This window comes from Felis catus, chromosome C2 (assembly GCF_018350175.1).
Source record: "Felis catus isolate Fca126 chromosome C2, F.catus_Fca126_mat1.0, whole genome shotgun sequence".
NCBI classification, from domain to species: Eukaryota; Metazoa; Chordata; class Mammalia; order Carnivora; family Felidae; genus Felis; species Felis catus.
In genome coordinates, this window is record NC_058376.1 from 320,293 (window position 1) to 347,943 (window position 27,651).

General features: G+C 49.7%; 2 protein-coding genes across 23 annotated transcripts in view; both read right to left on the reverse strand.

The window, feature by feature from the left end:
* The window catches only part of DIP2A (disco interacting protein 2 homolog A), a 118,245-nt gene extending 112,020 nt beyond the window's left edge, over positions 1-6,225 (reverse strand). For 3 of the 10 annotated variants that reach the window (XM_023238580.2, XM_023238585.2, XM_023238584.2), the window contains exon 1: positions 5,870-6,219. In XM_023238580.2, coding sequence (XP_023094348.2) covers positions 5,870-5,960 — 91 coding nt within the window. In that variant the 5' untranslated portion in view covers positions 5,961-6,219. Of the gene's footprint in view, positions 1-5,869 lie in introns of all 10 variants that reach the window. The other 7 variants (XM_023238582.2, XM_023238578.2, XM_023238583.2 and 4 more) reach the window with 6 other exon arrangements.
* Positions 6,226-18,428: 12,203 nt separating this feature from the next.
* Positions 18,429-27,651, reverse strand: part of PCNT (pericentrin) — a 132,804-nt gene continuing 123,581 nt past the window's right edge. For 12 of the 13 annotated variants that reach the window (XM_045036468.1, XM_045036465.1, XM_045036475.1 and 9 more), the window contains 6 exons: positions 25,944-26,054; positions 24,512-24,744; positions 22,851-22,927; positions 21,221-21,341; positions 19,327-19,454; positions 18,429-18,891 (listed from right to left, as the gene is read on the reverse strand). In XM_045036468.1, coding sequence (XP_044892403.1) covers positions 18,848-18,891; positions 19,327-19,454; positions 21,221-21,341; positions 22,851-22,927; positions 24,512-24,744; positions 25,944-26,054 — 714 coding nt within the window. In that variant the 3' untranslated portion in view covers positions 18,429-18,847. Of the gene's footprint in view, positions 18,892-19,326; positions 19,455-21,220; positions 21,342-22,850; positions 22,928-24,511; positions 24,745-25,943; positions 26,110-27,651 lie in introns of those variants that run through there. The other variant, XR_006584699.1, reaches the window with a different exon arrangement.

Below are 27,651 nucleotides of genomic sequence, written 5' to 3' on the forward strand. Positions count from 1 at the left end.
ATACTGATCAACGTTGACCATATTAGAAATTAAAACGGTAAAAATTTTAAAATATTTAATTCACTGAAATTTTTTATAATAAGCTATGTTAACATAAACATATTTTTAATAAAAAGTAGTAGATTTCCAAAGCCAAAAACATTCAGTGAGTACGGGTATTGTTTTCCTTTTACAAACCCCTTTAGTACCTGGCTTTATAGAAAACAGTTGGATAGATTCTCTTATCAGAATCAACTTCAATCTTGTTGCAACATATGGCTTCATTTGAAGTCAGATCCCGCCTCACACACACATATATGTTGAAAAGGGAAAGGTGTTTCAGTAGCCTCTTGAGATCATTGTGGACATTTCTTCTATGATACCACACCACCAAAACTAGGCAAGTGGTAGGTAGTTTCCCACTGAATAGTTGCAATGTTGAGTCTAAAACCTATCAATGAACTTTTCAGAACTTTTCCTACTGTTACATTACAACCCAATGGTTGTATCTTTTACCCATGCACAAATTTGTAACATGATACCTTGATATTTAGAAAACACTGGTTCACAGGGCTCCTGGGTGGCTCAGTCAGTTGAGCGACTTTGGTGCAGGTCATGATCTCACGGTTCATGAATCCAAGCCCCGAATCGGGCTTGTTGCCGTCAGCCTGTCAGCACAGAGCCTGCTTTGGATCCTTTATCCCCCTCTCTCTACTCCTACCCCGCTTGCGCTCTCTCAAAAATGAATAAACATTGAAAAAAGAAAATACTGGTTCACAGAATTATGTAGATCTTCCTAATGTTGACACATTTCATTATATGATATCAAATACACTAATACTGCCACTGATCTCATCAAAAAGTATTTAATGTAATAGGAAGTTGTCATGCTCATGGTACAGATAAGTTTTATAAAGTTTAAATTTTTGTTCAAAAACACAAATAGTACCATTGACCACAAATTCTGCCAGCTGTTCTCTTTCATTTACGTTCTAGAAAATGTCCATCAACTATCAAGTCTCAATAACTACAGTTTATCTACAACCCACTTTTTGAAGCAAAAATAGCATTCTGCGACAAAAGTCATTAGCTCATTTTGTAACTCAAAATACGCAACCGCTATTCCTCAAAACAGGCCCTGTACCTCTCTGTGTGGCACCTCTCATTTCCTCACACAGACTCTTAAAAAGACAAGTATTCAAGGGTTGAGATTTCAGAAAATTAATTTTTATTGCTTCATCAGTAAAAGGAAGGCTATGTTTAAGTCAAAGTGGGGAGTTGGTGAAGAAAGCAATGATGTCAGTATGATTGGGGGCCCTGGCCTCAATTGGTGCTAAGGTACCAGCATCGCTTGTCTATCAATACAAACACAGAGAAAACAGCCATGACATCTTCGTGTTATTATGAAAAGTTATTATGAAAAGTCTTCCCTCACAGGCCCCCAGAAAGGGCCTCAGAGACCCCCAGAGGTCAGTGAACCACTGTTTAGGAAGCACCAGCAGATTACTTCTGAAAGGAAACCTAGGAAATGGATAGCAGAGAACACTGCTAGAGAGGTGTGGAGGGGGGGTTGCATGCGCACGTGCACGCGTGCACACACACACACACTCATTCACTCACTCTATCCTACATTTCCTTGGAACCGCTTCACTTCTCTGCCACCTGCATCTGCACGACTTTTTAATATAACCGTGTGCAAAGCTGATCCATGAAGAAACAGAGCTAACCCTGCCCTCTGACAGCTGAAACGTTAGCTAGTGTCCAGTGGGCACTCAACCATCACTGAATGTACAAATAACAAATACAAAAAACAAAAAGTGGCAAGAATTCCAAAAGTGGGAGCAAGTGCGATGAGAGTTGCAAGAAAGTAGCCACATGAGAGATGATCAAGAAAGGCTCCAAATAAGAAGGCATTTGGGTTGGGCTTTGATGGGTGAAAAGAATTTGGACATGAGAACTTTAATACACCACAAAATATTTACAAAGCACAACACATGTTTACTGACATAAAGGCAAGGTCAGGCTACCATTTGAAAATGAAGATTTATATCACAAATTATAGACATTAAAGACATTTAAAGAGGAAAACAGCTTTGTGAAGAAGTCCCTTCCTCTGCACACACAGAGCTTCCCCCTTTTTCACTTGCCTGCATCCAGGCTGTGGCCCCTGCATTGACAGAATGCAACAAAACAAGAACCAGACTAGAGTTAAAGCTTTGAAATAGACCCGTTAACCAGAATAAAGAAACAGGAGTGGAGCAAATGTAGTCTATTATGTAGGAACTTCCATTCTAAGCCACCGCAGGCCACTAAAACAAAGCACAAACTTCACACCACCATCCATGTGTCTAGAGCAGCTGGGCAGCAATAGCCCCAAGACACTAGGTGGCACCAATTGGGAGGTATACAGGAGGCAATCTGACACTATGATAGGTAAAGCACAAGTGTTTGGGAATTAACTCTTTTTTAAAGTCACGCTTTTAATAACCTCATTTTCATCCATGGACATTTTCATATGCTTTGAGGAGCCACAAGTGTGAATTCTATGTGTTTGTGGCAGGGGTGGGGGCAGGGTAGGGTGTCTAAGAAGAGCGGGTGGGGTTCTGTGTAGCTCCACCTTTCACCCACATCTTAATTTTAAGGAAAGCATAACACGGGTGCAACAGCCAGGAAAGTTAGGGAGCAAGACCACAGTTGTGCCTTATTTCCCTCTTGGGAATCCATAACGGAAAGTCACAAATCTGCCCTATGGGGAAGAAAAATCAGTGCATTCTAAGACCAGAACCTTCCCTAACAGCCACTCCCAACTACAATGGCCAATGATGAGAATCCAATGAAGATGCTGGAGAACAAGGCCGCGTGAGTTACGAATAAAGGCAGGGGCATACTTTCAACCAGTCACTGGTGTACAGGCCAAGGGGAAGTTGTGCAGGATTTTCCAGATTACCCAGGTATCTAGCCCCACCTGTCTCCACAGAGGCAGCACTTTGTCTGTGAAGCTCCTCTGTCCCCTGACCTGCCTAGCACAGTGTCAAGTCTAGGTTTAAGCAAGTTCTCATTCAGACGAATGTGCGCACTGTGAAGTCATCCTATTTTGACATTACTTTATTGTGCATGAGAAGTTTATCCCCCCACACAATGGGGGGCAGGGAGGTACAGGACAAAGAGAGGTCCACGTCCTCCTTCTACTTGATCAAAAGTTAACAGTGACAACAATGAAACTAACTTGGGTTGCTTTAGGACTGTATTTCATTAATATTACCTTCCTGTAATTATATAAGTAAAACACCTTCCCAGTGTCAAAGCATGTTCGTGTATGCTGTCTGAAACTTTACAAGAACTATAGGATGTCAGTAAGGCTGGTGTTCACCCCTTCTACAGCCGACCAAACCCAAGTTCATGGCTGTTATTATTGGATGGAGATTCACGGACACTTACCAGATGCCAGCTACCGTGTGAAGACGCCAAAAGTCTGCCTAAGATGCAGTCCCTATCACAAAGTATCTCCAAGTCCAACAGGGAGGCCCTGTGTCAACAACAATCACAACACAAACTGAAAAAGCCAGCATCAAAGGTATGGAAACACCCCGGGAGCAGGGCCAAGCATGACTGTGCCCGAATAATCACTGACCTATTTGGGCCAAAAGAAAGGTGTCAAGCCAGTCTAGAAGCTGGGACACAAGCCAGGGCTCCCGCCTCCCCGGCTGCTGCTTCACTCCATTCTTTCTTTTGAACGCTCTGTTCCCCACCTTCCTCAGCTTCAGCTATGTTTCCAGGTTCCTCGCCACTTACATATAATGTTATACCCTTACTTATCTATCCATCCTCCACACAGGTCTGAAATGACGACAGCAGAAACACATTCAACAGACAAAAAGCACTTTTTCATTGAAGTACTTGTACTATCGTACAAATCACCAAATTCTTGAGGATCCAATCTCGTCTGTCAACTCCCTAGAAAGCACTCAAACACACAACCACAAAACAAGAATTGAGGGAAGAACAAATCCACTGGAGTAGAAATTAGGAGTGATCTGCAAAAACATCTGAAATATGTAAAGCCTAAACTGCATCTACACGATTTTCCCTTGATGAAGAGCTGTAACAAATTCAGGACAGTACTTCCTGTCAGAACCATTCCTAATTCAAGCTTTTCAGACTTCTCAAGAGCATCTAATCACAAAGAACCCTCAAATCCACCCACTTCTTATTGCACTTCCAGTAAAAAAAAAAAAAAAAAAAAAAAAAGTGTCACATATCATAGAGCCTTAAAAAATTTCAATGCTGAATTCAAAACAGTTGCAGGTAGATGCCATATTATCTGTAAAAGAAAGATAACCACCTACCACTCTGAGGTCGGTGGGGATTAAATGAGTTAGTCCAAGCAAGTACATATTTATTTATTAGATGGTTGTTTCAAAACTTTCCTACCCCAACCTGAGCCAAACATATCAACCTGAAACTTAAAGTAAGAATAACTGGACTCCGGAAAAAATGGATTGTAAAAACCGAAAATGCATTTAAGTTTTGAAAACAGTTATATAGATGCTTTTCTTCAAAGGCTGCAAGGCTGCCCTGATACTGGGCAAAAACTTGCTCTTCCCGCGATGAATCCAAACAGAACATCAGGACCCAAGTCTTGGGCACGAGGTAGTCTAGACGGGGAAAGCCACCCACCTCTGAGGGGGAATCACTCCAGTCTATTTTTAACAAACATTTATTGAATTTTTTTTTTTTAATTTTTAAAAATTCCTAAAATGGGGCAACAACAACCTCCTTCCAAGTGTTAGGCGCTTGGCATATGTTATTTTAGCCGTAACAATCCAGAGACTCAGGTGCTGTTCTAACCCCGATCTACAGCGGAGGAAACTGACACACAAGGCTGGAGTTGGGCTCACGGGTCCACACTCCACGCCAGCAGCAGCTGCCCAGGTACAGCCACCCTCAGGAAGCTCAGACCTGCAGCCTAAACCTTGGATACACACCGCCTACTGCTTGGACAGACAAAAAACAAAAAACAAAAAACAAAAAACAAAAAACGGTCATTCCCGTCGAGACTCACGTGCTTTAGGCCAAACCACGCAAACAGCAGGGCACAGAGACCCGCCGGAAACCCAAAGGCTGGGGGCAGAGGAAGGGGGGATCCGATCTCCGGATGAGGACCGGGAGGGGACCCCAGGATCCGAGATGAGGGCCAGGCAGGATCCAGGTCGGGGTCTTGGGGTCCTGGGGTGAGGGCAGGGAGGGGCTCCCGGGGTCCGTGGCGAGGGCTCGCGGAATCCGGGCTGGAGTCTGGGGTCCCGGGATCCGAGGTGAGGGCAGGGCGGGGGTCTCGGGGTCCCGGGTGAGGGCCGGGAGGGAATCGGGCCGGGGTCTGGGATCCCAGGGTGAAGGCAGGGTGGGGGTGCCGGAGTCCGGGCTGGGAAGGGGTCCCGGGGCGGGGGGGTGGGGGCGTGAGGGCAGGGCGGGATGCTGGCCAGGGTCCCGGGGTCCGAGGTGAGGGCCGGACGGGATCCGGGCTGGGGACTGGGGTCCCGGGGTCCGAGGTGAGGGCAGGGCGGGGGTATCGGGGTCCGAGGTGAGGGAAGGGCAGGGGTCTCAGGGCTCGGGGTGAGGGCAGGACGGGATCCGGGCTGGGGACGGGGGTCCCGGGGTCTGAGGTGAGGGCAGGGCGGGGGTCTCGGGGTCCGGAGTGAGGGCCGGGCGGGATCCGGGCTGGAGTCTGGGGTCCCGGGGTGCGAGGTGAGGGAAGGGCAGAGGGTCCGGGACTAGGGGTCTCGGGGTCCGAGGTGAGGGCAGAGCAGAGGTCCCGGGGTCAGGGGTGAGGGTAAGGAGGGATCCGGGCCAGTGTCGGGGGTCCCGGGTGAGGGCCGGGGGCAGGGCCGCTCACCTTCCGACAGCTCCAGCTCCAGCTCCGCCAGGCTCTCCCGCACCTCGGCGGGCAGCGGCACCGCCTCCAGCGCACACCCGCGGTCAGCCATGGCCCGCTTGGCCGCGCCCCGCGGATGACCAGGCCGGATCGCGCCCGGGGTGGGGGGGGGGGGCTGGGGCCGCGTTCCCGGCCGGGCCAGGGCCGGGCGGTAGCGGCGCAGGCGAAGCCTACCTCGCTCCCCTCAGCCCCGCGACCCGCATCGGCCCGGCGGGGAGCTGAGGCGGCGGGGCAGGGGCGCGGCCCGAGCGGCTGCGCACCGGCGCGGGCGCGAGCGCGGGCGCGGGCGCGAGCACGGGCGCGAGCACGGGACCCACGGCCACCCCGCGCGCTCCCGGCCGCCTGGCAAGCCCTACATGGAGTGCGCGTGCGCGGCGAGAAGGGCGGGAGGGAGAGTGCGCTTGCGCGGCAGGTCGCGGGCCGGTTTGGCGTCCCCGGCCCGCCCAGCAACACCGAAGACTCGCCCCCATTGGCCCCGAGGATGCAGCGAGGGCACTGCGGGGTCTCATTGGAAGAGGCCGGCAGACAAGATTGTCACCTGGGCTCAGTCGCTGCTTGAGTCCGTCTAGCACCCGCTGGATTCCGCGGTGGCTTCCTTCCTGGGCTGGAGTCTCAGACCTCAGGCAGGGACTCTCCTCCGAGTTTGGGGTCTGGGGCCCCGGCGGCTGCGCAGGCACTGCCCACTGGGATGAGAGCAGCCAGTCAGTCAGTTCGTGTGTGACCCTGCAGGCCCTGGAAGCGGTCCCTTCAGCTTCACTGTTGGGGCTTTTCACCGATTCCCAGTAGCCTTGCTGGGACAGCCTCTGCACACTTTGAATGCCCTGGCTTTGCGTTCCTGCTCTCAGAGTAGCAGATATTTACAGGGGCCCCCTTGTGAGCCAGACATTTCCCCCCAGGGCTTTGTATGTATTAACTCATTTACTTTTCAAAACAGCTGTAGAAGGTATATTATTGACCAGGAATGAGCTCCAGCAGCCATTTCAGACCGTGAAGTGACCGTAGGAAGTGGGAGGACAGGTACAGGGGAACAACAAAACATTAGGAACCTGGGGGCTCGCTGGAGCTGAACTGAGAGACCCACAGGAGTCCTGAAGGAGCTGTTCCCCCAATACATACAGGGAAGTGAATCTGCACTGTGCAAGGGTGGACTGTAGTGGATGTGAATGCAGGCTATGGGGCTCCACCTTGCCTAAGGTCATATCCTTCCTGGAGCCGTCCACATCTGGGGACTGAATGAGTGAAGCAAGACTATAAAGATCTGGCCACTTGGGCCCAACACAGGACACCTCTGTGAGCAATACCAGTTCAGTTCCAGAACACACCAGACTGGCCTTCGGACGCTTCTACTTCCTCTGCCCAGCCCTACTTCCTCCCCTTCCTCTCACAGGTGTTGAGACCAGATAAATATCTTGCACCCAAACTCCATCTAGCATCTGCTTGTGGAGAAGCCATCCTGCAACAGTTGGTACGAGGAGTAGCACACGAGGAGACGGGTGGCATCACTCACCCCTTGTGGTGGGTGGAGCACGCACAGCCCCTGTGGTGTGATCGTTGATGTTTCACCAGCTTTGAAGTGAGAGTGTGAACCAGTGAAAATGGAACACTAAGTGGGTGATGTATTAAGCCTTTTACATTATAGTCGCTATAAGGAAGGATAATGGAACCGGACGGCTACTCCTTATAGATACTCTTAAGAAAAACAACAGACAGCTGAAAGCCATGGAGTCTCTTTGGTCGCATATAAAGAAACCATCTCCTACACTGAGATGTTAGAGACCGGGTCCGGGGCACCTGGGTGGCTCAGTTGGTTAAGCGTCCGACTCTTGATTTTGGCTCAGGTTATGATCTCGCAGTTTGGTTCATGAGTCCGAGCCCCATGTAGGGCTCTGCTCTGACAACACAGAGCCTGGTTGGGAGTCTCTCCGTCTCTCTGCCCTTCCCCCACTTGCTCTTTCTCAAAAATAAACAAACGTTGAAAAAAAAAAAAAAAAAGATACAGACCAGGCCAAAGAATTAATACCTCAAAGATGGTAAACACCCAGCCAAGGCAGTTATGTTATGCTGAATTTGGGGACTTGGTTGGGAAAAGCTGGGGTTGGAGGTATTTGATATCTGGGTAGATACCCTCAAAGGTTTTCACTCCCCAGACTACCTTGAACCTTTGGAGCCTGCCCACATGGTTTACCTTTCCCTATTAACCTAACATTCCTTCCCCTCACCCACTGGACACTAGGCATATAATTATGGTTATCTTTTGGCATATTAGCTGGAAACATGAGATGGAAAGGGAATTATATTTCCCTCCCCCTCAAAAGAACGGTGTAGTTTGCTAGGGCTGCAGTAACAAAGACACACAAACAGGATGGCTTGCCGGGAATGGACTGTCTTACAATTCTGGAGGCCAGAAGTCAGAACAAGATGACAGCAGGGGGGCACCTGGCTGGCTCAGGCAGAAAAGCATGTGACTCTTGTCCTAGGGGGTCATGAGTTCAAGCCCCACATTGGGGTTAGAGATTACTAAAAAAAAAATAAACTTAAAAAAAAAAGATGACAGCATGGTTGGTTCCTTCTGAGAGCTGTGAGCTGTGAGAAGCTGTCATTCCTCCTTCCAAGCTTCTGAGGGCTTTCTGGCTATGTTTGGTGTTCCTTGGCTTGTAGGTGCATCATGCCAATCTCCGCCTTCATGTTCATAGCTTTCCCCCTACGTGTGTGTCTGTTTATGTGTCCAAATTCCCCCTTGCTTATAAGGACACCAGTCAAACTGAATTAGAGCCCACCCTAAATGAATTCATCTTAACTTGATCATCTGCGGAGACCCTACTTCCAAATAAGGCCACATTCACAGGTGCTGGGGGTCAGTACTTCAACAGGTTTTCAGGGAGGAGGTGGGGATACAATTCAACCCATAACAAGCTGTAAGACACAGCCAACATGAACTGCCAGGGCCTGGGAACATTTGTTGGGGGCCACATTATGTGTGCTTGATGAGCGGTTGAATTCATCAGCATGACCCTTGCAGATATCAAAAGGGAGCTGCAACGTAAAATTGGGTAGAAGAGTTTATTGGCTTTTCAGCAATCTTCTAAGATAGGGGATTTAGCACCTGCACGACAACCGGCTGGAAACTTGCTGAAGGGATGGCTGCTGGCATGATGGTGTACCTAGTGCTGCATGACAAATTACTACACACTTAGTGGCTTAGAACAACAATAATCATCTCTCTCAATTACTCATTTACTCAAATGTCTGACAACTGATGTTGGCCCCCAGACTGTGGAACGTGTGGAACAAATATACAGTTTTGCCTGTTTGCGATGTTAACTCATGCCTTCTGTCATAGTCCAGAGATCAGGACCATTTAGACATCCTGGAGATGATTACATTGTCCCATTACATCAATAACATCATGTTGATCGTCCAGATGAGCAAGGAGTGGAGAAGATTCTGGAGACCTTGGTAAGATACAGATACTCCAGAGAGGAAATAATAAACCCTATGAAGATTCAGGGACCTGCTACATCAATATTATTTTTAGGGATCCAGTGGTCAGCAGTGGCCCAAGGCATCCCTTCCAAAAGTAAAAGACAATTATTGCATCTTGCACCTTCAACCATTGGAAAGCAAGACACGGTCGGACCTCTTCAGAGTCTGGAAGCAGCATACTCCACCCATAGGAATACAGCTCTGATCAAATACTGGGTGATTTGGAAAACTGTCAGTTTTAAGAAAAGCCCAGAACTTTGATATCTAGAAACTTGGATCCTCATCATGGCACTCCTGTTAGAGTGGTCCATACGGGGCGCAGGTAATTAACGGAGGCCATAATACATCAAGGCTGTGAGGCAAGTAGCTATGCTGCCTGAGTCATATGTTCTAGCAGGTGGTATTGGTGGTTATTGGCAGTGAAGGAACAATGCAATGTGGAGTTTCTAACATGCCCCAGTAGGAGATTCACAATTCAGGACCCTGAGGTTCTGACATACCACTTGGAGCAGAGAATGTATATGTCTTTTGGGGGGAAAAATGCCTTGTTTTGCTACTGTGTTCTGATAGGAATGTAACACCTGACCTTGGGACACCAGATCACCATGCAGCCCAAATTGCGCATTATGAGATGGGTGCTATCAAACTTACCAGGTCATAAAGTCAGCTGGGCCCAGCACAATCTATCATAAAATGGAAGCAGTGCATTCAAGACTGAACATGAGAATGTAGAAGTCACAGGTGAGTGACGAATAGGTAGCCCAGACCCGTACAGCACCCCCTGCTGTTGTGCTAGAGCCACTCCACCATTCCACATCTGTGACCATACAGGGGGCCTTGATGACCAATTGACAAGGAAAAATCTTGAGCTTGGTTCATAAATGGGTTGGCTTGGGGGATGCCTGGGTGGCTCAGTCAGTTAAGCAGCCAACTCTTGATTTCAGCTCAGGTCATGATCTCATAGTTTGTGAGTTCGAGCCCCATGTTGGGCCCTGTGCTGGCAATGCAGAGCCTGCTTGGGATTCTCTCTGCCCCTCCCCCACCCACTCTCTCTCTAAATAAACTAACTAACTAAATGGGTTGGCTTGGTATGTGAGTTCAAACTGCACATGGACAGCAGCTACACTGCAGCCTCACTCCGGGGTGGGGGTGGGGGGGGGGGGCTTGTAAGACAGTGGTAAGGGCATATCCTCCCAAAGGGCAAAGGCATTCACTTTTTTTTTAATGTGACAAGTGAACCACGGACAGTGTTGGATGACCTAGGTAGGTGGCTGGCTTAGGGCCTGGAACAAAATCCAAACCTGGGATAAGGAGCTCTGTGATACACGCATGAGGATAGATTTATTGGAATAGGCACCAAGTGGGTGGTCTTTGTGTAAAATGTTGAAGTCTAGAGAGCATCCATGAAAGAAGTATTAAACAGCCAAGTGGACAGAATGACTGGCCAGCTACATTGGACAGCAGTTGCCACTGGGCACAAGGACAAAGTGGCCAAGGTGCTAGAGCAGAGGCTATCCGTGGGCCCAGCAGTGTGAGTTCTCTGACCACGGCTGAGCCACCAGCTGCCACTGAATGTCTAACCTGCCAGCAGAAGAGACCAATGCTGAGCTTCCATTATGTCTCCTGACCTTGAAAAGGTCAATCAACCAACTTCACTCTATTGGAACTTCCATTCTGTAAGGGGCAGCAGTTCTTTTTCACAGGAATAGATTCATATTCTATGTATGCTTGGGCTTCTTGCCCACAAATATCAACCAGCAAGGGCTTAAGGAGTGTTTGTTCCACTGGCACAGGACCCCATATGGCCTCATATCAAATAGGACTCACTTTACAGCACAGGAAGTGCAGGAGTGCACTTTAGGCAGCAGAAGTGCAGTGACCATGAGATCCACTGCCTGAGAGAGCATCGGGACAGCCAGCCAAAGGCACAGCTGTGGTGCCAAGTTGGGAGTTAATATTCTGCAAAGACAGGGTGCCGTTCAGACCTTTATATGCCACTGTATCCCCAAGAGGAAGGATACATGAGTTGAAATCAAGGGGTGAAAACAGGAGTGGCCCCGCTTACCATCGCTTTCCACTGTGGCACTCTGTGCTTCCTATCTTCCCAAGTTCAGACTGCAGGGTTAGAAGTCCTAGTCCCCCAAAAGGACCCTCACCAGGGAACATGCCAACTGTTCCCCTGGATTGCAAACTATGGTGGTCTGGAAACCTTGGGGTCCTTGCATCTAGGAACGAGCAGGCAAAAGGAGGAGTCACTGTCTTGGCAGTGGAGAAGGTAGGGCATCTCCTGCATTAATTACACAACGAGGAAGAATATGTGGAACCCCGGTGGTCTGTGTGGGTGCCTCTTGGTAGTCCTTTGCTTAACTATGATGAAAAAACTAAAGACTTAAAACACTAACTCAAGAAGATATATGCACCCCTCTGTTTACCGCAGCAGTGTTTACAGTAACCAACAAATGGAAGCAGCCTAAGTGTCCACTGACTGATGAATGGATAAAGAGGTGGTGTATATACAATGGAATACTTCTCAGCCATAAAAAAGAATGAAATCTCGGCATTCACTATAATATGGATGGAACTAAAGGCTATTATGCTAAGTGAAGGAAGTTAGCCAGAGAAAAGACACAAACCATATGATTTCACTCATATGTGGAATCTAAAAAACAAAACAAACAAGAAAGAGAACAGACTCATAAATACAAAGAACTGGTTGTTGCCCGAGGGGAGGCGGTGGGAGAATGGGGGAAATAGAAGGGGATGAAGACCTACGAACTCCAGTGGTAAAATGTGTTAAGTCATGGGGATGAAAAGTACAGCATAGGGAATACAGTCAACAATACAATAACATTGTTCAGTGACAGATGGTGACTATGCTTATCGTGGTGATAATGTATAGAATTGTTGAATCAATATGTTGTGCACCTGAAACTGATATAACATTGTATATCAACCATATTTCAATTAAAAATAAAAATACATTAGAAATAAAAACATAAGCTAAAAACATTTTATTCCATCAAAAATTAAAAAATGGGGGCCCCTGGCTGGCTCAGTCAGTAGAGCATACAACTCTTGATCTTGGTGTTGTGAGTTCAAGCACCATGTTGGGCACAGAGATTAAAAATATTAAATATAGAAATAAAAATGCATTAGAAAAAAAAAGAAGTCTAAAGAATTCAACTTGCACATGTAATGAAAGGGTCTGCCTCTCGATTCACAGATTCCTGAAGTCTGGCTGTAAGGGAGGGAGCAGATACGTGTGCTAATGGTTTAAGGAGCACACCGCTTTCAGACAGTCCCTCAAACTTTTAAGATGTGTTTCCATGCTGGTGCCGAAAGAGAGCCTTCAGCAACCACTCCACTCTTTGGTCAAGGCAATTTTTTCCAGCCGATGGGATACGTGGTGTTAGTTCGCAAACTGGTCCCCGTATGTGGAGGGAAAGGAGAGACCAGAGACCAGAGGAAGAGGCGGACAACTTCAGGTTGGTAGGTGGCAGCTATACTAAGCAAGGTACCTTCTTTACGAGGCCTCTCTTGGGCAGACATCAGACAGGCAGACCTCCACACCCTCCTGCCAGAACCTTAAAGGTTTATATAGAGGCCTTCACAGGATTCAGTCACATACACGATCCAGATGGTGTCAACAAGGCTATGTCCTTGGAACAGCTCCCACAGTGGGAACAGTAGGCAGTGGGTACGTTCCAAGGACAGGGGAGGGAGTGGAGAGCCTCCAGTTGCACAGGTCCAGCTCACAGGTCAACTGGCAGTCACATCCTCTCGATGGCCTCCCCCAACACACAGTGAGACCAGTGAGTTCTAGGAGCATGAGCTGACCCTGCCCCTTCATGGCTTGAGAACAGCCCGTGCAGGGCTGCAGCTGGGTGGGATACTCTGTAAGCCCATGGGTGCTGGTGCCAACGGATGCGTTGCAGGCAGGAAGCCCAATTCACACCTGGAACGTGTGTCTATTTCTAGGCTGACAAATCACGGCCTCCTCTGTAACGCAGGGAGCCAGGCTGCCACATCGCCGTCTCAGCATTGGCATTCTGTCGGCAACGCAGGCGCTAAGAGGCAGAAGCCAAATGGGAATCTCCCCAAATCCACCCCTAAGCTGGGTGGTGGAGTCACTCCTGTCCACTCCTAGCCGATGCCAGCCTGCCGTGTAGATCCGTCCGAAGAACAAACCCGTTCTCTCCTGTTCTGTCAACTGGTCATGGGGAACTTCCCAGGAGAGCAGAGCACAGGGGAGGCAGGAAGTAGAAAACTCAGCACCACTCACTCTGGTCCTTCGGATCTGTCCAGACCCAGTGTTGTACTTCCTCCAACGTGATGGCATTAGACGGTGGGAGGGAGTTCTGGGAGGTAACTGGGGTAGAGGAGGTGGTGAGGGTGAAGCCCGTATGACCGGGATCGGCGCCTGCCGAGTCAGAAGGCTTGCTTCCCCTCCCCACTCTCCGCCACTCGAGGAGTCAAGTCAAAGTAAGCGGTTTGCGTCCTGAGGGGCCTCACCAGAACCCCACCCCACTGGCACCCTCATCTTGGGCCTCCAGCCTCCACAACTGCGAGAAATACATTTTTGTTGTTTGTAAGCCACACAGTTTATGGCATTTCGTTACAGCAGCCCAAGCTAAGGCTACACGGTGTCCAGCCCTCTGCGGGTGTGTCACGGCGTGTTTGGGCCGTCTCCTCCCAGAGGAGGCCTGTTCTTCTCTACTGGGATCAAACTCTTGACATGGGTCCAAAAGCAACAGCACCTGATAAAAACGTTTATATTCAGGCTCCCTCGTCACTTTTTCCTCAATACCAACCAGAAAAGACGATTAGTTCAATTTCAGCAAAGGCAGCAGTGCCCGTCACTATCTTATTTTAGGGACTTTGTTTAGACATCATAGGACTTTGACCCATTCCACTGAAAACATCACAGTCACAGGTCCTAACGAATGGAAAGCAGCAAGAGATACGATGGCTTGTGAGGCAGATTCCATTCAAAGTCAGGGCTGCCCCTGTGGCAGTTTCTGGGGGTCAAGGAGCCTGCAGAATAGCATGTGTCCCTTCCAATGTCAGAGGCAAACAGCCGTGCCTTGTACCGCCTACCGTGAGGGATGGTTTGTTTGGACCCAGTGTGCACTCTGAGGAAGCCACAACACGTCAGCATCCCCGCAGACCAGGATGACCACAGGCCTGCAGCTTTGACGCAGGCCGTCACGCTTGCTGCTCAGGTCATCAAGACACCCAACGCAGGATGCTGGACACTGCTTCACTTAGCCCCATTAGGGCAGACCACTAGGGTCTTGAAGCAAAGCTTTGCCTCCTCCTGTTGCTAACTCAGTTTCCATTCGAGAAACATCAAACTTACCCCTGAATCCTGGCGGAGACCAAACTCCTGCCCAAGCAACACACAACTCACGCAGCACGTTGTACCCTGGGTGCTGTGTGATGGCTGAGCCATGAGGACAGGCAGGTGCAGTGAAGCCCTAATCACCTTAAGCGCTATTTACATGAGTGTAATGAAAATATACAGATTTGACCTTTGCTGTTGGTTTCCTGGCTCCTAAAACCCTTGGAATTTCCTGATAAGAGTGTCCTTTTGTTACAATGAGCCCCCTCTGACTGCCCCTGAGTTTTTCACTAATGACTTGGCTCATGGTGAGGTCCCTAGATAGCTTCAGGATAGGGGGCAGTCACCAGAGGGGCGGGGCTGGAGACGGACTTCAGGCACGTGGCAGATAATCATGACTACATCACGAGGCCCTGATAAAAGCCAGTGAGCAAGGTTTGGGGGGCTTGCAGGTCGGTGAACATCCTGTGTGGGTGGCACGCCCACAGAGGGCAGGGAAGCTCTGTGTCCTGCCCCTGAGCCTGTCCTGCACGTCACTTCCACTCTGCTGCCCGAGTCCTATCCTTCACACCAAACCAGTGAATCCAGCATTTCCGTGCATGGAGTCATTCTGGCAAATCAACAAACCCGAGGGGAGAGGCTGTGAAAACAGCCACATGTGTAGTTGTGGCCCGGGGACCCCACTTACAGCTAGTGTCTACACTTACAGCTAGTGTCTAAAGTGGGGCAGTCCAGGTAGTGTCAGAATTAAAGTGTACAAATGTGAATTGCATGAACAGGTGGTCTGGGTTCCCATTAAATTTCCCTGAGTTGTCCCCATGCCTCTGTCCACTCCTGTTTGGACATGGATTTGCTTTCCTTGCCCAAAGCTCATTTGTGGACCGCCCCCCCGCCCCAAATTCGTGTTCAGCATCCCTGCTTCTCACAGAGAGTGCGGCATTCCCTTTTACTGTTAACTCCCATCACCCGGAAGGAGCTCTCCTGGCGGATGGGGGAAAGGCCTGCCGACTGGAGGCACCCCTCAAGGAGCCTTTCCTCCCACGGCAGGGGAGCCTGGGGGTGAGCCGGGCACAGCCCCTGTTACCATCATGCCAATGATTCCGGAGCAATTTCTGCTTCTCGTCCTGTGACACTGGGCTCTGCTGTCCCAAGGGAGCTGCTTCCTCCAGACAACAGTCCCTTTCAACAAGAGCAGACTGTCCCCTGAATCAGCAGGGGCGGGGTCGCTGTATGGGCTGGTGTGACTGGCCCCAATCACCACAGGGCAGCTGGATGGCAGCCCACAGTGAGGACAGGAAAACCCATCTGTAGCCCATCCTCACCAGGCACCTCTTGGTACTCGGTAATTTCAGACTCAACTGTAAGAGGAGAAAACAAGGGACATCTTCTAAAACCAAGACTATATGATCTCAAATCTTTCTGGTGGGAAGCTTATGTCACCCAACCAGCCAAGGTGCTGGCTGAGGACCAGGAAACAAGGCCCTGGCGAAGGAAGAGGTGATAAATGTCGAGTAGGGCCTCGTGACTCCATGCAGAGCAGGGACACCTTCCCCTTCCATCTCCCCCACTTTATGTGACAAGCCACAGTGCATCAGCTGCATAAAGTTGTGAAGGGCTGACCCAGTCCTACAGGCGAAGGCTGTCTCCCCTGGAGAGCAGCACCGTTGAGATGCAGCCCCGTGTGGGCCTTGGAGAGGCCCAAGGCCATCGTAGATAACTCACCTCAGGCAGGCGGATTAAGTTACGTCTCAGTCATGTGTGTGAAGGAGAACACATGCTCAGTAGACGAGGAGTAGACGCGCTGCCCACGTGCCTTCAGATCAGTTCTCGCCCGTCTGTCCCGCACAAGGACCGTCCCAGGCTCCCTTGTCCGGTCTTGGCCGACAGGAGGGCGAGAGGACAAAGATGGACGTTTCTCTGGAGGCTGACACGTCTCATCATGTGGTCAGCTCCCGCAAGAGCGCCCTGTCCCTGTGTCCCTGACAGCTCCTGGGTGCCAGCAGCTTCTGGCCGGGCTCAGAACAGCGCCCCTGCCTGCAGAGTAATCAAATCCTTGTATTAAATCCCCTTTGTTTGGAAACCCAGTGTGGTTTCTGCCTCCCGGTCTGAGCTCTGATATAGTATCCTACGTTAGAGTAAGACATCCTAGCCCAGACTTTGGGTGGTATTTTTTCATCTTTCATTATGAAAATTTTCAAACAATAACCATGTACCATTATATGAGCCAGATTCAATATTTTACAAAGATTTTGCCATGCTTACTTAATCCATATTTGTGTGTATTTTTTCCTACCCATAGAGCCATCTCAGAGTGCATCCGGTGGTTGTAGCCCCTTGTTCTTAATAATTCGGCATACAACACCTAAGAAAGCAGCATTCTGCTACATAACTGTCAGCACAACCAGGAATTAAAATTCCCTTAAAAGCTATTATCCAGTACAGGTTCAGTTACCCCCAAAACCATCTTTATGGCCATTGGTCCTCAATTCAGGAACTAAACTTCACACCCATCTCATTGGTTGTGTCTCCTGTTTCTTTTCACTGAGAACAGGCCCTCATCAATGCTGTCAATCTGATGAGACTAGGTCAATCACTTATAGAATATCCCATGTTTGGGGGCACCTGGGTAGTTCAGTCGGTTGAGCGTTTGACTTTGGCCAGGTCATGAACTCACGGTTTGTGACTCTGAGCCTCTCATCGGGCTCTGTGCTGTCAGCTTCAGATCCTCTGTCCCCTCCCTCTCTGTACCTCCCCCACTCATGCTGTCTCCCTCCCTCAAAAATAAATAAAACATTTAGAATATCCCCGTTTGTCTTTTTCCTCATGGTTTTATGTCATTTGTTCCTCCATCTATAAACCAGGAGCAGCCATAGGAGACACCGTGCAGTTCACCCATCATCACACCCAGAGGCCCAAAAGCCAGGCCGCCCGCTGACCCTGGGTACTGTGCTTTTAGGACCTGACCTGATTATCCTGCTGTGGGTTGCAGAACGGTGGGTCTCTAATGGGATAGTCCCCTCCTTATTAATTAGCTGGCACCTTTCCATAAGAAGAATGTTCCCTCGCCTACGAGGATGACTGGCCGTTCTCCTATGGAAGGCAGGGTGAACGCCTCTTTCTCTTTAAGGACCAGCTCCCACAGGTACTGAGCTGGGGTGATGGGTCACTTCTGCTGGTGGCTCTAAATGAGGCCTCCCACGTGGACATTTATTCTGTATCTGATAACCAACCAGATCACTATTCTTCTGGATGCGGAACTGAAGAGACACGTCCAGGCTTCAGCGACAGCGACCAGCAGAGCACAGAGCTCGGCAGAAAAGGTGGAAAGACTGTAAGGAACTGGCCTCACAGTCGTGTTAGCTGCTGCACAGAAAGTGCAGACGCACACCGGTGCTGTAGGCTGGAAGGAACATCTGTCATGGAAGTAAGCTGTGATTCAGAAAAAATGGTTTTGTGTTAAAGCCTACGCTCAGCAGAATAAATGTCATACTCAGAGGTCCTGAAATCACATGGAGATACTCAACTAGGAAACCAAGTAAGACCCAGCAATAGGCAAGTGGCTACCTGTCTTTACCAGGTGAGGAACACTTTGTGTCCCTCCGAAAACCCTGACATACAGGAATTCCCAGTCTCTGTTTTGGTTTCTTGCCACTGATAAAGCAAATTGGAGAAGACTGAAACACAACACAAGGGCCGTTCACAAATAAAATAGTGCTGGACTTTTATTCTTTTTGGTTTTTGTGTGTTTGTGTTTTTAAACCAAGTCCCCATCTGTACACTTGAAGAAAATAAACAACAGGAGGCGGGCAGGGGCTCTGCCAATGTGCCCGGGGCAGGGCAGACGCCTGTCACTCACGAGCGCACACGTCACCTCAGGAAGGTAAGGACCCAAGACGTACTGAAATTACACAGAATATACTCCACTTGGCTTTGTAGTATTACAAACAGGTGAGAACACCTAAGGCGCCGCACTAGGGGGGCTGGCATCTTAGGCACGTGGGGAGACTGGGTGCTGCCCAGATGCCACGCCACAAGCTTTCCTTAGACAAAGGAAAAAGAACCCCAATCTTCTCCTCAAGTAGAATTGTCGTAGGTAAGAGCCGCAAGGATTTTATTCATGGTTTAATTTTCTGGTGGCAGGATTTCTTTGAAGTACAATCTAAAAATAAAGAAAAATGACGTAGCAATTCGTTAGAACTCTTCATGTGTCTCCTAAGAATTTCATGATACTGAAACAGTACCACTGAATTAACCTCATTTATGGTAAAAATAAGAATTACAACTAAAATATACAATGGCTTAAACTACGTTAGTGAAGAAGCCCCCACAAATTCTATCCTGAAACATAATTATTTGTTCCCTGTGAGCATAAAATGGAGCAAAAGGCCCAGCTAGTGATCAAGCAAATGGGTCCCCACGCTCACACTGAAGACACTGCTCACACTTCTGGAGGTGCCTTCACCCAACGATCCTACTAACAATGGTTAATTATTAAGACCGAAAGTAACAACACTTGCTAACCTGAATACTACGATGTTACTTTTCGTTCCCAGGGTTCAGTGTGTTATTTTAGAAAACAGAGAACTTTTATTACCTGGAGGTGCCCCGCCCAGTCTTTGCTGGATCATCTCTAAATGATGAATATATTCTGTCAACGAATGTTCAGGGTCTTGAGACGCAGTCAGGGATCTTTCTGATTTTGAATTTGAGGATGGAGCGGATCTTCAAACAAACACATAAAACAAGAGTGGAAGTCAGCACCCAGAGCACAGATAGGCAGCAGGGAACGGGGTGAAGCAGACAAACATCGCCTTCATATCCTTTACCACGAAAAAAAAGTGAAGCATGTACATATGTGTGTGCGCGTTTGTTCGTTTTGGTTTTTAAAATGTAGTTATGCGTGTATGTGTGTATGTACATATGTATGCAAACTCTACGCCCAACGCAGGGCACAAACTCACGACCCTGAGATCAAGAGTTGCACTCCCTGCAGGCTGAGCCAGCCAGGCACCCCAGAAGTAAGGCATTTTTTAAAAATGCTATGTAATGCTTTTAAAAACCAACTTCTATAAAATGTTGCAGGCTTAAAATGACTAAAACTTACTGTATACTATGATTTTATTCATAAAATCGTCATGTATGAATTCATTATCCCAACTGGTTTTTGCACCACTGTCCCTCAGACCCACCTCTTCTTTGTGCCCTGAGGGTGACCCAACTACCCATGGGACTTTTCCAATGGTCCCGAACTGTCCCCTTCACTGGAGGCACAACCCGTCCCATTCTGGTCCCTACTCAGTGCATCTTCCTCCTGGTCCTCTGCTGTCACTGTCTCTCAGGGTAGGGACACTTCCTGTTCATCCTCACCCCGTCCACATTGGAGAGGCCTCGGCCACCAGACCAGGAACCTCTGCCTTCCCCACACAGAGTGGACACGTGTGCGTTCCCTGCCTTGCTCGTGGCCGGGCCAAAGCCAAAACTTTCATGATATGTCTCCCTGAGGAACTGCACACGTTGGTGGAACGTCATCAGCACAGGAGATCAAGACCCGGACGCACAGCACATGTGCCTGGGCTGCCCCGTGGCACGGCCGTGGCGCCTGTGTGTGTACTGCACCATCTCTCCTGTTGGGACAGCCACACCAGTGGCCGCCACACTCCTGAAGTGTGGTCTGCACTGACATGCCACCGTCAGCCAGGGGCATGGGGTGAAGGAGCGAATGCCGGTCAATGGCACTTCGGAGACAGTGCTGTACCCTAAGAGTGGAGCTTGCTCTGGAAAGCTCACTCAGAGAAACAGAAGACTGGATGTGTGTGCAAACACCCACAAAGATGCAAACTGAATTCTGCTACACATTTTAAGGGTGTGTTACAAACACTGGAGGTCATGTTGTTGAAAGAATTACATAAATGACTCCTGCTCTAGATTTCCTCACACGAGCATTTGGACAGGATGGTCACATGGTTCAATCTGCAGCAATGCAACGGAAGTCACATCTTCCGTAATTAGCACCTGGATGAGAAATCCCTCTGTTGGGAAAACACGCTCTGGGGACAAGGCGGGTCCACATCCCGCCACCCCCACCAGGGCCTCAGGACGTGCCGATTCCATATAATCCTGGCTCAGACCCTTAGACCATTATGGAAAGCTTTCCTCAATTTAATTTTTAAACAAACCTGCATTCTACCATCCAACCACAAGTGCTCCTATCTCTTAAAATGAAAGGGCTCTTCCCCACCTAAAATAACCTATGGATGTTTAACTGTGTTGCTGTAACATCTCAACTGCCAACTGAGTGCTAAGTACAGAGATAATATCATGTGTGCAAAACCCCAATCCCAGAGAACTACGGTGAGCCCACCAAGGCCTTGCGTGGCTGTGTGCACGTCTGGGGAGGGGTCCCGCGGTTGGAGACAGCCCCGTGCACAGCGGCTGCGCTACAGCGTGGGCCCGGCTGCAGTGAAAACGCAGCCTCGAAGTACACTCACCTCTCCCTCTTGCACGGGGAAGCTTTTGGCACAGGGTCCCCAGTGTGGCTGGAGGATGCATCCCGGGTTGGTGGGGACGTGCTGGTTTTGGGTGGAGGCTGCTGCCGTGGCATCAGGAATCCTTCCCCCACAATCGTTTAACAACAAAGGGAATAGGAAAAGAGATGAATGCCTTTTAGTAGGAAGGACCCTCTACCAAAAGTTAAGCTTTTAAGATCTGCATGGCAACTTCAAACATTTTAAAAATACCCTATTTATAAAAATTATGCCTTAGAGACTTAAAAAAATGTTTTTTAATATTTAATTTTGAGAGAGAAGGTGTGTGTGACCAGGGAAGGGATAGAGAGAGAGGGAGACACAATATCTATCTAAAGCAGGCTCCAGGCTCTGAGCTGTCAGCACAGAGCCGAACAAGGGGCTCAAACCCATGAACCGTGAGATCATGTCCTGAGTCGAAGTTGGCCGCTTAACCAACTGAGCCACCCAGGCACCCCTGAATTTTTTTTTTAAATTATTTTAGGCCATCTCTACACCCAATGTGGGGCTCGAACTCACAACCCTGAGATCAAGAGTTACATGCTCCACCAACTGAACCAGCCAGGCACCCCTAAAAATTGTTTTAAAGAACTCTATGGGCGCTTCGGCAGCTCGGTCAGTTGAGTGTCCGACTCGATTTCAGCTCAGGGTTGGGGGATTGAGCCCTGCCACAAGCTCCACACTGAGCTGCTTAAAATTCTCTCTCTCCTGCTGCTCTGCTCCCCACTGGTGCTCTCTCTTTAAAATATGAATGAATGAATGAAGGAATGGAACTGTTCTTATTTTAAAAAAGAAAAAAAAGCTCTACAAGAACCCTGAGTTTTGATCACCTGTGTTTTGCCCTTGCCTGCAGGGCTGACCTGACCCCACACGCATACGGGCAGTGCCTCCAGGGGATCCTGGGGGCAGTAGTGAGGAGGGTGTTCCTCCCCCCCATTTTGAGGAGAGGTCTCCAAAGAGGGAGAGGCAGAACCCTGGAGACCACCAGGTGCACCTGGTGTAGGAGAAAACTCTCCTAAAGGCCTGAAGGTCGAAAAGCCATTTTTATTTCGAGAAGTAACAAACAGGTAGGAACCAAAGCTAATCAGTGACTAGGGAAGCCCAGTCCCCTGATGGTCAGCTCTGGGGGCAGAGCTCAGGGGGCACCGCCTACTGGCAGCCTCCCACCAGGCCCCCAAAGCCCCGCAGGACAAGAGGCTGCGTGCCCCATGACAGGGGCGTTCTCTGTGCTTGTGCGTGGGTCAGCATGGCACCTGGGGACCAGGTGTGGCTGATCCAGCAGGCAGTGGTGCCCCAAGGACAGATGTGGCCATACCAAGCAGAACATCACTTGGTTTTGGACAGTAAGATGGACCTTCTACTAAATGAGCTATTGGTCAACATATTTAGCATTTCTACATTTTTTCAACCATTAACTGTGTAAACCCTGGGTTTTTCTACGCTTCCCAACGTTAAAGCCATTTTCCTTCTGAAGCCATCTCGCCTCGCTGCCAGCGTCCCTGGATGTACTGATTTCATATTTGCTTTACTGCGTCTCCAATGGGCTCAGCCAGCACCTGGCTGCCAGCGGAAAGGGGTTAAGCAGGGGGCCCACCTGGGCGGGCCGCTCGGCCTTGCACAACAGCTCCTTTTCGATCTACTTCTTGCCACTTCTTAACCAAAAAACGTAGTCTACAAAGGAAAAAAAAAGGACACAAAACGTTGAAAACTAGAGCAAATAGGAGTGAAAAGAACAACGAAAATCCAGACGTGATCTACGACTGGAATCAGACTCAGGTGGGCCCCCACTGTCTTTGTGGTGACCTTGATGCCTGTGCCCTCAGCACCTTCCTTGCCACAGCCCCCACAACCGCCCGATGCCCACCAGCTCAGAGTCTCACAGACCCCAGTTCAAATCAGTCTGCAACACCTGCTCCCTTCGCCACTAACGCCACCTAATGGCTCAGGACAAAAGGCGCAAAGACAGAGGCTTTTGCCCTCAGGCGCTCCTGGTCAGAGGAGTGCCAGGTGGGTGTCGGGAGGAGCAGCACTGGCGGGGGGGGGGGGGGGCTCCCTGACCCCTCCTAGGACGGACCCTCTGTGGCTTAGTGGACGCCCTTCAGAGCGGGCCTTCCTGCTGGCTGTTGCTCCAGGCACCGCTGCCTCTCTGACCACAGGCCCTCTTAGAAGGCATGTCTGCCTCGCATCAAACCACTGCTGCTGAAAATGCTCCTCCACCACTGCTGCTGAAAATGCTCCTCCACCGTCAGGAGTGCTGGCGGCGGGGCCTTGGGACTGCTTACCAGCCCCACAGACCACCTACCAGGCTTCCTGTCCAAAAACGCAGAATGGACAGACTGACAGATGGACACACAGATGGTGGGGGGGGTGGTCTCTGGTCAGAACTCAGACGTGAGGGGACTAAGTGGCCTGAGGCTGAGAGTCGAGAGCACGAGAGCAAGGAACCCTGATGGACCGGAATGGCCGGGGCTCAGTCTCTGCGGGGAGCAGGGCTCCCACCACCCTCTGCAGCTTGGGGGAGAGAAGCCCCCAAGCTACTGCGTTCAGCCCACCCAGCTACTGCGTTCAGCGTGTACCCTCCCACAGACGGCTGGGGCCTGAGGACACACCTTGTGGGCATCACGGAGCGGATACAGCAGTACAATTCTTACCGGGACAAACATTTTTAGAAATTCAGCACATCTTACAATTATAATATAAAATGGATTCTCATCACTGTTAATTTTGAACAGGTCAAAGTTTCCAATCACACCAGAGTCACATACCTGTCCCCCAAAAGAGACCCTGTGTAAACAAACGACTGGGACAGTGAGCGGCGTCTGAGGCTGGTGGGACCCCCACGGCCTCCCCTTCCCCAGGAGCGGTCTCATACTCATGATGGAAAACAGCACCTCGTGCGGGTCCCCTGTTCCTATGCACCTGGCCCTTTTGATGGAGCACAAATTTGACTAAAATACAGGCAACTGCAATCTGAAGCAGTGAAATGCAGTTTCAAACTTGATCAGATGTGCCTGTCACCAGAAGGGACCCTGAGAGAGACCCATCAAGGGGCAAGGCACTGTTTTGTGATAAAAAGGCATCCCTCAATCTTCCGGCGTCAGAAGGCAGCTGACAGTTTTGCACAACAGGATTTCTTGAAGGCAAATGCCATGTATACTTTAAGGCCTCAAGTGTCATCATCTTAGAAAAGAATGTAATTGCACAGTAAGACGACGGAGGACTAAGCCCAATGTGCCTCCTGCTTGCGAAGATTACCTTAATATTGCGATCACAACCCTGACGGCAGTTCGGAACTTTGTAAAAGGGCGAGATGTGCTAATTTTCTTATCAGCTTTGGAAGGAAATACTCCCAAATGAGCGATCATGGAGAGTGTTTCTTGTTCAGAGTCCTGGAATCCACCGATCAATAGTAAAAGATACTTCTTTTGATAAATCAGAGCCTTTCTGAAGCTTTCTGCTCTCAAATAATGCAGATACAGTTTTTCCATCTGAAAGAAGAAAAAAGCAAAACAATCATGGAACAAAGACATCTTGCTGACAGAAGTTGTACAGTACGTTTGTACCATTGTGCTTTAAAAAGAACCAGACAGAGGCACCTGGCTGGCTCAGTCGGTGGAGCGTGCGACTCTTGATCTCAGGGTTGTGAGTTCAGGCCCCACGTTGGGCATAGAGACAACTTCAATATATAAATAAATCTTCAAAAAAAGAAAAAGAAAAAGAACCAGACTGTTTTCCTTCTCAGCAAATTGTCACATCAGCCCTGTGTGACCTCCGTCCCCAGGGACGGCTTTGCTGTGCAGAGTTTGATCTCCTGTATCAGACAAAAGGGAGACCACAGACTTCCTTTCCAAGCCTCAAGGGAGCCCCCCCAAAGACCCCAGGAATCTGACCACAAGGTAAGGTGCGCCCCTGTGGCGGGGTGGGGTCTCATCCTGGGCCCCCTGGACATCTCAGGGGCTGTGGGAAATCCCTCAAGTCACATAGAGAGGTATGTCCTTATACCCTAATGCTGTGACACAATTTTTCCCTCGAGAGGGCTCAGAGCACAAACCTCAGGGCCAACATGATGAGCAGGGCCCTTTCAGGGTGTGGAGACTGTGGTCTAACGGGACTCCAAGCACAGACACGAGGTTTGTGCAGAATGGGGCCAGCTTTCAGATGGAGGTGTTCTCACTTGAACTCCCCTCATGTGCGACAGCTCGACAGCTAGAACCAGCATGTCTCCTGGCTGGAAACAGGCACAGGGCGGGTACGTGTTTTGGCAGCTGTGCTCAGGCCCAGGGGAACCCCATGTCACAAGAATGCTTTTGCTGCTACAATGAACAGGCCAGGGTTTTTAAAGCACCGGGATTTTAGGCGTGGAGGGAGAATGACCAGGCACAGCAGAGAATTTTTAGGGGAAGCGACTCTGCAAGACACTGTAAGGGCGGCCACCTGTCCCTACACGACTGTCGGACCCACAGAGTGTGCACCACCGAGAGCGAGCCCCGCCATGCACCGTGCTTCTGGGTGACCGGGACCCGTCCATGCAGGCTCGCTCAGGTGTGGGACGTCTCCACACCTTCCCCTCAATTCTGCTGTGAGCCTTACACTGCTCTAGAAATAGACAGTCTTTATAAAAACAGACAAAGGGCACCAAGCAGGTGACACCGTGCACACCCAACACGGCCCTCAGACCCGCCCTTACCTGCATGCTGCAGGGGTTTGCATCCTCGCTTGCGGGCAACCCTGCCTCCGGCTGTCGCGGTGAGCTCTGTGACACCGCCCTGTCTTGCCTCCATGAAGACCTGTCCGGCCTCTGTAACGAACCACACACGGCACCGTCCACACGGCTGAGCCAACAGAGGAGCACCCTGAGAAACATGGCCGAGGGCAGAGTCGGCAGGAGATGACCCCTCGGAACCCCAGCCCCAAGGGCAGGGTCATGTTCAAACAGCTTGTTTCTTGTTCCCCCAGGGGTCTTTCCACGGGGAGGCCCACCCCGGGTGCAAGGGGCCTGGGCTCACATTTCCCGAGTGCCATGATGTGGGCCATGCCTGGGCCACCTTCAGCCTCTTTTCGCTGGTGCCTAAGCTGTCACGTGGTATTATCAATCAGATAATTAATACTCACGGGTAGTTGCTACATAGCATTTATTGAAGTATGACTGCACAAAAGGTACATTTTTATTAAAAACAAAATCTAAATAATTATGAAAAGAACCCTGAATTCAAAGTGCTAAGCCTGTTAAACACCCTCATACTCTATGGTCCTAGAAATGCTAACTCCTGGCAGGTGTGAATCCCTGGTTCTACTCCAGCACCAACAAATCACACTCTTGGAAACCTCAGCAAGGGCCCCACATGGGTGCCACGCACACTGAGGACGTCATGACCAGGCAGCGTGTCCAAATGCACACAGCATGGCCTGGACACCACGATGTGTGTGGAAGACGCCCAGAGCTCCAGTAGGGACGCGTTAACAGAGGAGGAGGATCCCACAGTGAGGACAACAAAGGGACCGCCCACATCGGACAACCAGGGCCTGTTACTGAGGCCAGAGGGAGCTCCAAGTACTTGGGCCATGTGCACTGTGACCTCCGCCCCTCAGTCTGGAACAGGAATCAAAGGCAGCCTGGTGGCACCAGCCCCCAGCACCAGGACTTGGCTGAAAGGAGGAGCCTAGCACCAGGGTGACCCCGTGGAAGGGCCCTCGCCGGACCCATGACGAGGAAGAAGGAAAAGGACAGATGTTTGTTTTCCTGGTTCTCAAACACAGCCTGGGCTTTTCTGGAAAGAAACACTCTAGAAATGGAAATTGTCTTGGACACGAAGGGCAAAATGCCCCACCAGTTCACTCGCAGCCTGTGACTTACTCCTTGAAAACATTTATTTCCTACAACGAAAGCAAAAATTATGTAGGACTACACCAAACTAAAAAAGCAAAGGAAACCATCAACCAACAATACATCCAATAAGAATTGAACATCCAAAATATATTTTAAAAATTCATACAACTCAGTATGACAAACAATCCAATGAGCAGAGGATCTGAACAGTTCTCCCAGGACACATCCAAGTGGCCAACAGACACCTGAAAAGATGCTCCACATCACTCCTCATCAGGGAAATACAAGTCAAAACCACAATGAGATACCACCTCACGCCTGTCAGAATGGCTATGACCAAAACGACAAGAAACAACAGATGTTGGCGAGGACGCCGAGAAAAAAGATGTTGGCGAGGACCCTCTTGCACTGCTGGTGGGAATGCAAACTGGTGCAGCTGCTCTGGAAAACACTGTGGAGGTTCCTCAAAAAGTTAAAAACAGAACTACCGTACAATCCTGTAACTCCACTTCTGAGTATTTACTCAAAGAAAATGAAAAGATAATGTGAAAAAAGACCTGCACCCTAT